Raw genomic sequence first — 14,866 nt, 5'->3', positions numbered from 1 at the left:
ACAGATGTTGTCGCGTATTAAAATTACTTTGAAATATTTAAGTTTTGATTGTAAAATTAAGATTGTAGCAGCGCGATCGGATCATTTTATTTTCTGTTGCTCGGCAAACCCAGTGAAGTGTTTAAACAACCAGGTGTATCGAAAAGTGAAGGACGAAGATCATGTTTCCTACAGTTTGAAACCATTTCGAGTTCGATACAATGAATGGACGAGGAGGCTTTGGTCTGAAGATCGAGCAAAGCCCTCGCCCGACTCCAATCCACAAGAGTCCCTCCCCCTTCTGTAGAAGGTTGGAAAAGTGCTGAAAACAGAATGCCATCCCGAGTCGTTCTGCCTTGGTCCGAATGGTGAGATGACACGTCCCAGTAGCGTCAGGCCGACCTCTCCTGTATGTGTGTCATGACGAAAACGCTTCCAACGAGCCGGTGACCAGCAAGTCAAGAGGTATCGGAAGAATCCGGTAGATGGAGTTAACTGTCCAGTGACGGGCGGTCTATTCGCCAAGCTTATACAGAGCAACACCTACCCTCGATAAACAAGGCTTCAGTTAACAGTTCAAACCTCCCAATAGGACATTCGAATAACTTAACGATACACGTTTTAATGCTCAATGTCATAGTCTGTTTAGCTTTGTTTACGTAGCTGTTTCACTCCCTCGTTGACAGTGTTAAGCATTTCCCCGCTAGTGCCGATAACGTGAGTGCGCCTGCCCCACATCTCACGACTCTCTGTCCGAGCATTACTCTGGAGCGTTTGTAATGGGGTCTTTTTTTATACTTATGATTACTTTTGAACGAATCCAATAACGGACAGCTCTCGTTTCTTCGTTACCAACATGCTGTTCTGTTCCCATTTGGAGTTTGCTTGATGAATCGTGTGCAAGGGGAGGATTGGGTAACCAATGTGGGGCAGTGACCAAGGACGGTGACTCTGACCTGTAACCAGGCAGTAATTGATAATTAGGACAGAGTAATTACTTGAAGACCTCGACCAGCTCGCTGGCTACCTCCACCCGGGTTCCTCCAGTCTCCCCTCCGACCCGCATGTCCAAGTTTATTCTCAACCAAAACTCTGCCCCCCAAATACGCCTTGCCGTCTTCAAAGGCATTTGTCGAAATTCGACAATTCCACAGTTGCTGGGGTCTGTCCTCATTTTACGTTACATTTATGGGGTGCCTTTTAAAAAGATACAAATACGTGTTTATTCTCATAATTATCCAACCCCATTCGAGATTTTAGCAGCCACAGACGATTTAATCAAGGAATTTTGTGCATTCCTTTTTCTGGTATGGCACAAACTCCTTTCCTCGACTCCTGCGTTAAAGGACGAATGTCAACTTCCGGAGGCAACCATCCCCATAGGAAAATGCCGAACTAAACGCATCGCCCTATTTAAAATGTTTAAACCAACTTCCTCAGTAAATGTATCGAATACGACTTCGGCTCTCTGAAGTAACACGAAGAGTGAATGGTAATTATAAACGTGGCGGTCATAGACAGACACGCGGAGAAAGACTGACTAAATTCTAACTGGGTTATCTATTCACTCCTAATAATACGAACAGGGCGTAATTAGGGCAAATGCATTTACTCGATCAAAGGGCGATGCGGTCAATGTTATGAAAACGAAACGAGAACTAAATGTAAGCTGAAGGTAGGTCAAGTGTTTATGCTCACTTTTGGCGTACAGTTTCCTAGACTTTATTCAGTCAAGCGCATTTTATTGAAAATAGTTGACATCGATTTCAACAGTATAACAGCAGCAAAGCGTATAAACCCATTACAAATAAACACGTCTCACTGTAAAAGATATGAGCCCACTCCACAATATAGTTTATAGAAGTCATCCGCATGTGGCGTTAAGCACAACCGTGAAAATACATTAAACTGCATGAACATATTTTACAGAGAGATAACAATTTTTTTTTTACCGAATGAGTTCCTTCCTCATAATTAAATTGCGTCAAATATAACAAGACGTCACTTTTAAAATCTCGACCGTGCAACGCTGTCCGCAGCCCGAGCACGAACAGCCTCTGTCGCGCTGCCAAGAGAAGGACTGGCAGCGTTTTCAGATCGCCCAGAATTTCTGTCCCGAGGAGGAGAAATCGAGATCGCGGGAGGAGTACTTGCTCCCCATGCAGTTCGGATCTCCCCTCGTATCAATATTTTTGAACGGGGTGTTAGGAGTGTTGCCATTCAAATTCCGATTAATGGAGTGATATTAATCTCAAATTTTTCAGGAAAAAAAAAGGCGTACCTGGAGCCCTCTTAAAACAGAATACCCAGGGTATCCCAAAGTATTGTCCATTAGGTTCATCTCTCGTTAAACACGTCCTTCGTGCTGTCCCGCAAAAAATTGCAAGGTAATACTGGACATCAAAGATTTTACTTCCTGATCACTTTTGGGTGCATTTTATGAATTTTCTGCTGTTGATCACAACATCTGAAAAATTTCCAATCACGTACTGATTTTTAAAAAAGATATAACCTATTTTATGACGTCCTGTCATATTTTAAGTCTACTTCAAAACGTCGAAGTGCAACATGTCATTGAAAATTCATTTTCTGCTTTCACACCTGGACTTCTTCCCGGCTGATCTTAGTGCAGTCAGTGAAGAACATGGAAAAGCTGTACCAGGGTAATTGGAATCCGTCAATTGTTGGACATTGACACGAGAGGCATCAGATGCTGACTACAAACGAAAATCAGCGGCAAACCATTTCTAGGTCAGTTGAAAACATTTTTAGTTCTCAATATGTCAGCATCACTATGCAATTAAACAAACTACATTCAATAAGAAACAATTTAATGTTTCACCAACTTCCTACTTGATAAAGCAAATCTGAAATTATTATTGTGTCATCTTGAAGTTTTCTATTATAATCCCCATTTTTTTTCAGGAAGCAAACTTTTGGGGAAAAAAAAGTCCAGTGTAATCACTCCACAGGAGTGAGTATCGCGGGACATTGCACGCAGGAGGTTCATTTGTTAAAGAGAGCGCTGCCAAATCATTGGAGATGATCTGCCCATCAATTGCTTCCATGAATAAGTATGGGAGCAAAAAACACTAGCAAACAGATGGATGATCCGACGTCAAGGCGGCCACTGACCTATAGAAGTACTGTAGCGCAGAGTATACGATTCATCGGGGGTCCGTTAAGTTTGCCTCATTAGATGGTCTTGTGTCACGATGTTACTTGCCGCAGCATTAGAATTTGTGAATGGAGCACTGGAGTTGGACCTGGGCATTGGAGATTTCTGGTTTATCCAGCATTGTGTTTTTACTTGGAGTTTTCTGGCATATTCTCCATTGCACATGGAATCAAAAGGTCGAAGACGACCGTGGTTTAGATTTTAGTCTCCCATCTGGTCCCTAACAAAACAGCTCTTGTTGGGGACCAAACTAACACGACTAACATCGGATGCTGCTTCTGTCAACGGGGGAATTCGGGTTTGAAACAAAATTAGGTTCTTATCGACAGTCATTCTTTTCTATTTATTTCATAAAACCCAGAGACCCGATACTAAATAGCCTTTGTAAGAAGTTCCCTTTCCCAGAAATTTGGGGAGATTAGACCTCTTTCGTGAAGCTTCCACCGTGAAAGAAATACTGATAGTCTTCCTGACCGACCAATTTGCTTTCCTTTTAAGTGACGATTGAGATTTTGATTTAAGCCTGAAATGCAGTTACCTGGGAAAGGGAGGCTTTTTTAAAAATTCGTTGCACTGTTACTAGAAATGTCCTAGACTTTCGAGAGTGGCAAAATCGATGAATAATTCAGACGGGAGTCTTCAATTCCTCTTGGAGACGGTCAAACAGGTACTCGCCAAAGCAGGCTTGCCCGTTATCTGTGCAGCCCAGACGGTTCGCGTTGGTGATCAGGTCGCCGGCCACTTTAATTTGTCGGATTTTGGGGGCAAGTAGACGTTTTCTGATGAAGCTGGTGGTATGAGGGTCGGTGAGTTTTTTGCTCAGCGTACAGAGTTCCTCCATGAAGGCCGCCGACGTTTGCCACTGCGTCAATGTCAGTTCCAGCGCTTGGCGAATATTGCGCACGGACACGGTTCGAGGTTTCTGCAAAGGAACATTGGCATCAAAACAGGGCAAGTGCAGGACGTTCTCCCTCGCCTTCAACGGAAAAGTCGTGAAACTCTTGGACTTTCCCGGAGTTTCCGTTGATTTGGCAGCAGGACACCAGCAGAATCCCCGTGGAAAATTCACAATCAAGAAACGGCCTTTAGGAAGCAGCAAAATAAAAGGGCAATCGATGGACAAAGAAATAATGGTCGGGTCGGAACCCTGCAATCTTCCAAGCTCTCTCTCTATTTTAAAATATTCAACCTTTCTAATTTCTCTACCACTGTGTTAACTTTAATTCCCCCCCCCCCCCCCCCCACAACTTACACCTGTTCTGCTTTTGTCCACGACCCCCGAGAGCCTCTAAAACCCTTCACAACACAGCCTGGACTGAAATCCAGCTCTCTAACATCAGCAAAATTGCATAAATTAATGTTAATTCTGTTCAACTTTATTACTACCGCCTATGTTCCCTTAATATATAGGTTCCAGCCACTTTTCTACCACGGAGGGTGGTAGGGGCAGATTCGCTGGATATGTGGGCACGGGAGTTAAGGGTTTTGGGGTTAAGGCAGGGAATGGATACTGATAGTGAGTGATCAGCCATGATCTGAAAAATGGCGGTGCTGGCTCCAAGGGCCAATTGGCCTACTCCAACACCTACTGTCTATTGACTCTAAAATATCATTATTTTGTCCATTATCCCCTTACCTATAGTCTTGCCAACTTGCCACACCATTTTTTGTATTTAAATGGAAAGTTGAACGCAAAATATAATCTGACAAACCAGCATTTATCATTACTTAGATCAGAAGAAAGGCTTCAAGATGCTCATCATAACAACCTTGATCAGGAACTTCATTCATTTTCCCAAAGCAGGCCTGCAGCTAGCAGGTCTGTATTTCCTTGATTTCCTTCTTTCCCCATTCTTAGTGATTGCTTTGACATGTACACAAATAGTCTTAAAACTCTAGAAGGTTATTGTTTGGTGATCCATCACAATGATTTCTTGTAAAACAATTGCAATATGATCCATCATTTCTTGGGATTTGAAAATATTATTTTTTCAACAAAGATATTTTGCTGAGGCCAACTTTTGATACTCCCCATCCTCAATTCAATATTTCTTTCCTTGAGTGGCTGAACATGTTCTCGTCAATGGGTGAAAACGTTATCTCAAGGACATTATTCTAGCTTGTCTAGAGTTTCCTTAATTTAGTTATAGCATTACTTTTGTTTGTCATGGGCCCCCATGACTACTAATCAGCTTCTATTTTCATTAATGCTGATTTCAAAATATCTCACAAGTTAAATTCATGTCTTTTTTAGAACTTTTTTTTGTCACTTTTGTTGTTTCTTGAATCTCTCCCAGTCACCAGAATTGGTTCTAGTTTTGCATTTATGGGTGCATTTATTTTACCTCCCTGCTCCACTTATATTCAAAGACTATCTCTTTAGCACAAAGGCCTCTAGCATCTCATGGATATAGATTGGCGGTGTCACTTGTTAACTTTTTTATTAGAAATTCTTCATGTTTATTTAGTATCACCTAAAAGTTTCTTTAAGTGACCAAAAACATTCTGCATTCATTTTTGCTGTCTACCACTTTAAGGTCAATGAAAATTCTTCAGTTATACATGACAGTAAGTTGTCTGACGCAGTATTAAAAGGATAATGACATTGGCAAACTATTAAATTTACTTGAGACTGCTTTGGATGATTAGACTCTTCTCTATCAGCTCTTATTTTTAATTGACCTAATATTTGGCAGTACCTGTATATCTTTAGGACAGTAGTGACCCCCTCGCTCCATCTGGTAGTCCAGTAGGGTTTGGGCATTCCTCTCCTCCTCCTTGGTTATCTCACGGAAATAGCCAGCAACTCTGGGCAGAGCAACGTCATCTTGTTCAAAGATCTCCGCCTTAATAAAATGTTGGAAAAATTAAGTAAACAACATACATTGGAAATCAATCAGTTGCAAAAATAAATATTTAATTTCCTTTATCACCCGGTAGAGCATTCTAAATTCATTATCATTCCTATTATTGCCAGTAGATGTCGAGTTATGAACTTGGCCAGCGACATCACGGGCATCAGTCTCCACTCCATCGAGAACATCTACAAGAGGTGGTGTCTTAAGAAAGCAGAAAGCAGCCTCTATCCTTTCCTCACCACCCAGGCCATGCCCTCTTCACACTGCTACCATTGGGAAGGAGGTACAGGAGCCTGAAGACAAGCACCCCACCAGAACAAGGACAGCTTCTTCCCCTCTGCCATTAGATTTCTGAATGGACAATGAACCACAGACATTACCTCACTTTCTCTTATTTTTTTTTGCACTAATTTATTTATTTTTAAATGTAATTTTATTGCAACATTGGCACTCTAATGTTGTTGCAAAACAAAGAATTTTGTGACATGTTCATAATCATAAATTCTGATTCTGAAATTAGTAACGTGAGAGGAAACCAATGATGAAGTGAGCTGTAATTATAACTCTACACAGTAAAAAAAGGAACTGCAGATGTAGACATTTGGTCTAAATGCGTGGCTGAGGGGCCAATTATGTGGAGCTACCATCTAGAAGATTCTGACTGACTGCCTCCAAGACAGAATCCATCTAATATCTGACTGATACTGTCCCTGCAGAACTAGCTCCCATTCTCTTTTTTTTTCGAAACTTTATTTATTAATTTTAACATATGAAGAAAGTAAGTAATTCGCATACAGAAAAAATACAAAATAAAGTAATACAAGTACAAAGTAACATAGTTAATACAATACCAATCTCGGCATCTCCCCCTAACAACTAAAAACTAAGACTAAAAAAAACCTATTTTTAACCCCTAAACCCCCCCCTCCCCACCCCCACGATAAAGAGTGAAGAATTAATACTATTAGTATAATTTTTAAAATATATATATATCTTAAAAAAAAGATCGATATATATTAAAAAAACAAAAAAAATTAAGTATTAATTATTAATCCAAAATTTTTTTATCATATAAGAATATATATGAAAAAACAAAAACAAAAATAACTTAAACGAAAAAAAACCCAACTAATAAAAAAACTAAAAAAAAGTAAAAAAAAGAAAACATATGTATAGAAAAAATATATAATAAAAAAAGTTTTTTTAAAGAAAAAAAATGATTAATTCAAACTTATTTAAATTGTATATAATCAATAAATGGGGTCGACTTTAACTCATAAAAAGACATCTTATCTTGTTTAGAAAAAGATATTCTTTCCATAACCAAACAAAACTTCATCTCTGAAATCTTTGGCTTGGCTTCGCGGACGAAGATTTATGGAGGGGGTAAATGTCCACGTCAGCTGCAGGCTCGTTTGTGGCTGACAAGTCTGATGCGGGACAGGCAGACGCGGTTGCAGGGGAAAATTGATTGGTTGGGGTTGGGTGTTGGGTTTTTCCTCCTTTGCCTTTTGTCAGTGAGGTGGGCTCTGCAGTCTTCTTCAAAGGAGGTTGCTGCCCGCCAAACTGTGAGGCACCAAGATGCACGGTTTGAGGCGATATCAGCCCACTGTCGGTGGTCAATGTGGCAGGCACCAAGAGATTTCTTTAGGCAGTCCTTGTACCTTTTCTTTGGTGCACCTCTGTCACGGTGGCCAGTGGAGAGCTCGCCATATCACCTATCTAAAGACAATACGTTTCTATTCTTCCAAGTAATCGCTATACATTTCTTGGCCACTGCCAGCGCTAAGTAAATAAAAGAGATCTGGTAATTATCTAATTCTAAATCAATCAACGGTTGCATATTTCCTAATAAAAATATATCAGGGTCTAATACAATATGAAGATTATATAGATTATTAAATACAGATTGAATACCTTTCCAAAATTGTTGTAACCAATCACACAACCAAACAGCATGTAAAAAAGTACCAGAAACCTGATCACAACGAAAACAAAGATCTGACTTACTAAAACCAAATTTTTAAAATTTTTCGGGTGTTAAATATAATTGATGTATAAAACTATAATGAATCATCGCCAATCTAGCATTAATCAATTTGATTAATACTAGCTCCCCTTCTCAACAAGATCAATTTCAAACCCTCATCAATGCATACACATCCTTCTGTTTCCTTGTTTTCCAGTTCAGCCCATCTTCCTGTTTATATACTGTAATATGATTTCCCTGTCACTCCTCTGGAAATTCTTCACTGCTCACCCCTTCATTTTGTCATCTTGGGACACATTTTTGCTTTCCTTTCAACCTTCTCTGTGTGATTGCAGCTTCCACCACTTTTTCAGGTTTCTTTCTTTTCTTGTTCAGCCTTAAACTGTGAAGAACCGAGGTTCAGATGTTAAATGTTGTTTTTGGTTTAAGTTGGTAGGAAACTCTCCTTTATAATAAAATTCTTAATTGAAAGAAAATACACTAGTTTTCCAGTGGAGATCTTTATTGTAATGGAGAGGTAGATAAATTCCTAGGACCTGATCAAATTGTTGGTAGCGAAGGAAGAGATATTTGAATTGTCATTAGGCACGTATGAGGTATTTGAAAATTGGAGGCTAATGTTGTGCCTTTAAAAAGGGCTGCAAGCCAGGGAACTACAGGTGGTGAACTTAACCCCAGTCATGGGTAACTTAATGGAGGGGATTCTAAGGGTCAGAATGCATTTGGAAAGGAAAGGACTGATTGGGGATAGACAGCATGACCTTGTGTGTGGGAAATCATGTCTCATGAATTTGACAGAGCCTTTTGAAGAAGGCAGAGCAATAGATGCTGTTTACATTTATCATTGGACCAGCCAAAAGGCCAGATCACATGCAATCCAAGGTGAGCTGGCCAAATGAATGCAGAATTGGCTTGATGAGTAGGAATGAGTATGCTGGTAATGGAACATGGTGGCCTGTGATTAGTGGTGTGTTACAGGGCTTGGCATTAGGTCTACTGTTGTTTATCTTCCATGTTAATGAGTTGGGTGAAACTGTAGTTTGTGTGGTTAGTAAATTTGTAGATGACGTCAAAATTGGTGGTACAGAAGCAGAGAGGAAAGTTCTCTGAGATCACAACAAGATGAACAGGGAAAGTGGCCCAAGGAATTGCAGATGGAACTAAATTTGGACAAGTACAAGATGTTGGTCTTTGGTAGGTTAAACCAATACTGGGCACACACACAGTGAATGGTAGAGACTTGAAGAGGATTGTAGAACAAAAAGATTTGGAGATACCACTACCTAGTTCTATTAAAGTGGCTACACAGAAGGGCAGGGTGCTGAAGAAGGATCTGGCATTTTTGCCGTCAGTCAGGTCATTGAGTACAGGAGCAACTATGTCATGTTACAACTGTTCAAGATGTTACTGAGATAACATCTCAATTATTGCTCACGGTTTTGGTCACCCAGCTCATGGAAAGATATCAATAAGTTGGATAGGCTGCAGAGAAGATTCACAAAGATGTAACCAGATTAGCAGACTTGTGTTTTAAGGAGAGGCTAGAATGGCTGGGAATTTTCTCCCTGGAGCATAGGATGCTGAGAGAGAACTTATAGAGGATTATAAAATCATGAGTGCATAGGTAATATAAATTGTTATAGTTCTTTTCTTCCCCAGCTTCAGAGAATCTAAAATTAGAGTGCATAGATTTAAGGTGAGAAAACATGAAAGGGACTTGATAAGCACCATTATTTTTGCACAAAGGGTGGTGGGTATATGGAACAAGGTTCAAGAGGAAGTGGTGGAGTTACATACAACTATAACGTTTGAAAGACATTTGAACCAGTACATGGATAGGAAGGGCTTAGAGGGATATGGATTGCAGGCAAGTGAGACTGATTGGTCAGTGTGGATAAATTTCTATGCTGTAAATAGTGTATAAATTTCTATGCTGACTGACTTTAATTTTGAGTTTACTTTTTAATTCACAATGGACATAATGGTTTAGCATTTACATACTGCAAAAAATGGAATGTACAATTAATTGCCAGAATTAAACTTCCCTTGGGTTCTGCCTCCCATTCTGAAAGCTCATTATGGTGCAAGTTGATGTTCTCAGCACAATTTCACACATGTCCAGAATTAATATTTTCTTAATCTTTACTTCTTATTCTGAAGGTTCTAATGCTCCTTATAGTGCAAGTTATTAGTCTGGAAATACTTTACCCACCTTTCTGTTCTTTGCTTTCATTTTTCATATAACCCTAGAACATTACAGCACAGAAAACAGGCCATTCAGCCCTTCGAGGCTGTGCTGAACTACTATTCAGCCTAGTTCCACTGATCTGCATCATGTGAACAATGATCAATTTACTATACATTTACATCCTAATTTTAACCATATGCCTAATTATTGAAGAAAATATCCCAAAATAAAAGGAAAGCATCATTTTACTCTATATATTCTTTATTGAAACAACTACTGTCCATGCATTATTCAACTATCCAAATATCAATTTTTTTTGTAAAATGTTGCTGAGGTGCATAAAAAAACTTTCCAGGTCCAGATAACATGATAAAAATGAGAATCTGGTTGAATTATTCTCCTCTCAGTGCACCACAGCCCTTCTGCAATACCCCCTTGTTTATAACAATTAATTTAGCCCAGACCCACAAAACCTGAAGGTTATAATACATTATATGATTAACCATCTACTTCATTTGCCACTTAAGAGCAGGAGGATATTCGAAAATGCTTGAAATGCTGTTTGACAACTTTCAATTAAGCCATGATATATTTAGGGATTGATATGCTGCAGAGGCTGCGAGAGCACTGGAGGCGATGCCACGGGCACTCGGTGTCTCTGAAGGAACTCTCTTTTACTTCTCTTTCTCTTATTGTTAGGGCCACTGTGCAATGTTCATGGCAACTCTATGTTTGCTTTATGGCAGACAAAAGTTGAAGTATATCATGTATATTACATTGTTATGTATTATTATGTGACAATGAACCTTGTATGACTGATTTTAGCTACACCTTCAACATTGAATTCAGTACTTGCATTAAGCAATGTTTGTTCTCTTCATGATGAAAATAACTTGCCACAGAATCTATTGTCAAACTCAGAGGAGTGATCCCAGTTACAATTACTGACTAATGCAGCAATTTAAGCCATTTCTGCATGCACTATTGTAACATCACATTTTTGCACCAATTGCAACTGTGAATATTTATCTTTTATGTGGTAATTTAATTTATACTTGTTGTTCATTGTTCTATTTTACATACCTGTGTAGCTGCATCAAGCTAGAAGAATTTCAGTGCATTTGTACATCGTACAAATATGACATGGGCAGGGGAAAAGTTTAAAGGTGTGTGCTACATGACTAGAATTGGCTGCTCGGAGTGGTAATGGATACAGATATGATAATAGTGGTTAAGAAGCTTCATAGATGCACATAAACATGAATATGTCTAGAAAAAAAGCAGGACTGTTATTGTAGGTTATTTCAACTTCATCCACATTGACTGGGAATGCCAAAGTGTTAGGGGATTGATGGAGTGAACTTTGTTAAGTTTATCCAGGAGAATTTTCTCCACCAAAATGTGGCTTGGCTTACGAGGAAAGGGGCAGTACTGGGGAATGAAGCTGGTCAGGTAACTGAGGATCAGTCACTTGGATCAGTGACCACAATTCGATTTGCTTTAAGATAGTTATGGAAAAGGATAACTGGTGCTCAAGATACAATGTTAAATTGGACAAAGGCCAATTTTGACATGATTAGGGAAAGGTTAGCAATAGTTGACTGGACACAAATATTAGAGTTAAGAACTCCAATGTTAAATGAGATGTATTTAAGAGTCCGATAAAGAAGTTCCAGGGTCTTTGAGGTTTAGACTAGCAGGGGAGTAACTACGTCATATACCCTAGACCGGCGGACTGGTCCTCTTCTAAGGGGCCATCCTCTGCGACCGAGTGCTGAGCCTCGAGAGGGATGCACATGGAGCTGTGAGGGAAGGGTGACACCCGCCTAGCCAGCCAGATCAGCCGAATCATCCCCAGCGATCAATGGGGTGACAGATGTCGTAGCCAGTTCGCCCTCACACCCTGTCCTCAATGGCAGTGAGCTGAAGAGTATTATGGAGCAGAAGAACCTAGAGGTGCAGGTGCATAGCTCTTTAAAGATAACAGCAAAGGTGGACAGACTAGTGATGAAAGCGCTTAGGATGCTTGCCTTCCTCAATTGGAGCACTGAATACAAGTATTAGCAAATTCAGTTGAAGTCATACAAGGCATTGGGTAAAGCCATACTTGAATATTCTGTGCAGTTTTGGCCATCTAGCTATAGGAAGGATATGATACATTTGGAAAAGATACAGAGGTTGTTGCTAGGATTTGTTTTTGCCAGGATTAGGTAAGCCATGAGAGACTGCTGGGGGTGGGGGTGGGGAGGAGAACTAGGTCTGTTTCCATTGGAACACGGGAAGTTGAAAGGGAATCTTACCGAGGTCCATAAAATAACATGGACATTGGTAAGAACTGTTTCCAAAAATAGGAGAATCTCAGATGAAAGAGCATAACCATAAGTGAGGAGCATTGGCTTTAGAAGGAGAATTAGATTTAGAAGAGATGTAAGGGGACAATTCTTCATCTAGTGAGGATGGGTATGTGAAACAAGTTGCCTGACAAGGTAACAGAGGCAGGCACATTAGCTTTCTTTAATAAACACTTAGACAATTAGTTGATAGAGATGGGCTTGTTGGGGTATGGGCCTAATATTTGCACATGGGACTAAGCAGGAGCACATGGGCAAGCTGAGCCAGTGGGGCTTTTTGTTTCTGTGCTGTACAACTCCAGGGCATAGAGGGATAGGTATCATGTGCCAGCAAGAGTTTAATTTGAGCATCATGTTTGGTGCCTACTTGTGGGCAGAAAAACCTGTCCCCGTGCTGTTCAGTTCTAACAAGTTCTCATCGCATCCCATTGCCTAGCACTTCAGACCCAGTGTGAGGGTAGAACCTGCCCTCTCCCCATTGTCACAATACATGGAAGGGAGAGAGAATACACCCCACTTGCCCTTGCCTCATCCCCTGGGTCAAGCTCCACGGAGGCATTTCCCCATTGCTCAGAAGCAGAATGTCCCTCTCGGGAGCAGACAGCTGAGAAGAAAAGGCGAAGGAGCAAACCCAGGACCCAGTTCCAAACCACGACCCGCCCAGGCACAAGACTCATTCTCCGAGCCGAGTTCGCCCTTGGTTCTCCTTACCAGGGCCTGAAAGTGGTAAGAGATCCCGTAGAAGAAGGTAATGAGGCCGCAGACCGCCTCCTCCACACTCAGCGGGTAATTGTGTTTGCCCTGGGCGCCTGCCAGCGGCCGGTGGAGGGTGCAGATGGGCAGACAGGTTCTCTGGCGTTTCCTCTTCGGCTCTGCCATTCGCAGTCGACCGACGGGCTGATCAAGTTCGAGATGTTCTTCTTCCAGTTCAAAACGAGGTTCATCCGGATGATTTAGGTCGGTAGGGCTTAACCATGGAAGGCGGTCACCACATTGACATCGAGCGACAGGAAGAAGGTTTCAGCGTTAAAGTTGACGCACTGGTCGCTTCGCCTGCACTGAGTCTCAGCGCGGGCTCCGACGAGCACATCCCCTTCGATCGCCGCGACCTGACATCCTCTGACAACGTGGGCTTCAGTAGTTGGGGAACGGAATCTGTCCTCCTCCGAGCTGCTGATCTAAAGCTCAGTCGGTCGACGGTGGTGGGTAAATGGAAAATTGGCAGGACTTGGGAACAGACCTCCTCAACCCTTGGTCCCACTTGACCACGGCTACTGAGCAGAGTTGTAACGCCTGTTACAAAATGAGGAACTTTATTTCGCAAAGACTTCTTCCAATCACCGCAGATGCAGCAAACAAGGCAATGTTGTATGAATTTAGTGGGTCCATTTGTACATTATAGAGTCTTCACAGTCACCTACAGTTTGTTTCCACACCAAAAAAACCCCACACCACCTCGGTTTAGTCTCCCCGCACCAAGGGAACAAGAGCACAGGCCGCTCAGGGGAGGAACCAAATTCAGTTTCGATGATTTCGGCTGGAAACCCGACCATTCCTTCCCCCCCCACCCCGGCTGAATTCCAGCAGATTGTGTTTGGCTGTAACTTCCACCCGTCCCCTTTCACACCTCCCTTCCCGTCTTCTTGAGGTCACTTGGTTCTGATCATTTATTCAGCGCTGCCAACTTTCAACAATTTCCGCCTTCTTCAATTGGCCTGGCTTTGTGGAAAGCTTAAAGTGAACTTCCTCCAGTCACCAGGGTTGGGCACTAGTTTGGTGCCACTGGGCTCAATCTCCTTGTGTTGCTGTACATTGATATTGGGACCGCAACGAAGATTCACAACAGGAATTAATGTTTTTTTTAAAAGTGAAAATGGTCACAAATATGCCATACTCCTGGCTAATCAATTTTCAATTGTGTTGCCCTAGTGGTGGTGGGAAGAGGAGAATGGATTGCTAAATGACTGTGATTGAATTTCCAGGCCTCCACAGCACATCCGCTCCCTCCCCGTCAGCACACCATATTTGGGTCGGTTAATGTTGCTGCTCCAATTAATTTTAGCAAATTTTTCTCCATGCTCGCCTTTCCCTTTTTTCACATGCATGAATCTCACAATCAAGATGGTTAATTCTTTTGATCTCAGGGCTGACTGGTGGAAGCCTCTCTGGACTTGACCCTACTACACCCTAGTCAGGTGTAGTGCCCAGTAAACTCATTCCTAAACTTCCCAAACTTAGAGACCTTGGTCTCAGCACTCCATTCTGCAACTGAATCCCTGACTTCCTGTCTAACTGACCACAATCAGTGAAGTTGGGAAGCAA

At 41.4% G+C, this 14,866-nt stretch overlaps 1 protein-coding gene across 1 annotated transcript; it reads right to left on the bottom strand.

Annotated features, from left to right (window-relative positions):
• Positions 1-56: 56 nt before the first annotated feature.
• LOC138743337 (ferritin, middle subunit) lies at positions 57-14,151 on the bottom strand. Its single transcript, XM_069898541.1, has 3 exons — positions 13,256-14,151; positions 5,857-6,003; positions 57-4,079 (listed from the first exon to the last, which is right to left on the bottom strand). The coding sequence occupies exons 1-3, from the start codon at positions 13,421-13,423 to the stop codon at positions 3,783-3,785; spliced, it is 612 nt and encodes a 203-aa protein (XP_069754642.1). The 5' UTR covers positions 13,424-14,151; the 3' UTR covers positions 57-3,782.
• Between the last annotated feature and the right edge of the window lie 715 nt (positions 14,152-14,866).

This window comes from Narcine bancroftii, chromosome 1 (genome assembly GCF_036971445.1).
Source record: "Narcine bancroftii isolate sNarBan1 chromosome 1, sNarBan1.hap1, whole genome shotgun sequence".
Classification (NCBI taxonomy): domain Eukaryota; kingdom Metazoa; phylum Chordata; class Chondrichthyes; order Torpediniformes; family Narcinidae; genus Narcine; species Narcine bancroftii.
The sequence above is the reverse complement of the archived record's forward strand: the minus strand, read 5'-3'. Positions and strand labels throughout refer to the sequence as shown.

Excerpts from the sequence above, each read along its gene's own strand:
- LOC138743337 (XM_069898541.1), bottom strand. The coding sequence starts at position 13,423 with ATGGCAGAGCCGAAGAGGAAACGCCAGAGAACCTGTCTGCCCATCTGC. Across the intron at positions 6,004-13,255 it reads CTTACCACTTTCAGGCCCTG|GCGGAGATCTTTGAACAAGA; the intron begins GTAAGGAGAACC and ends CATTTTATTAAG. Across the intron at positions 4,080-5,856 it reads ACTGTCCTAAAGATATACAG|AAACCTCGAACCGTGTCCGT; the intron begins GTACTGCCAAAT and ends GTTCCTTTGCAG.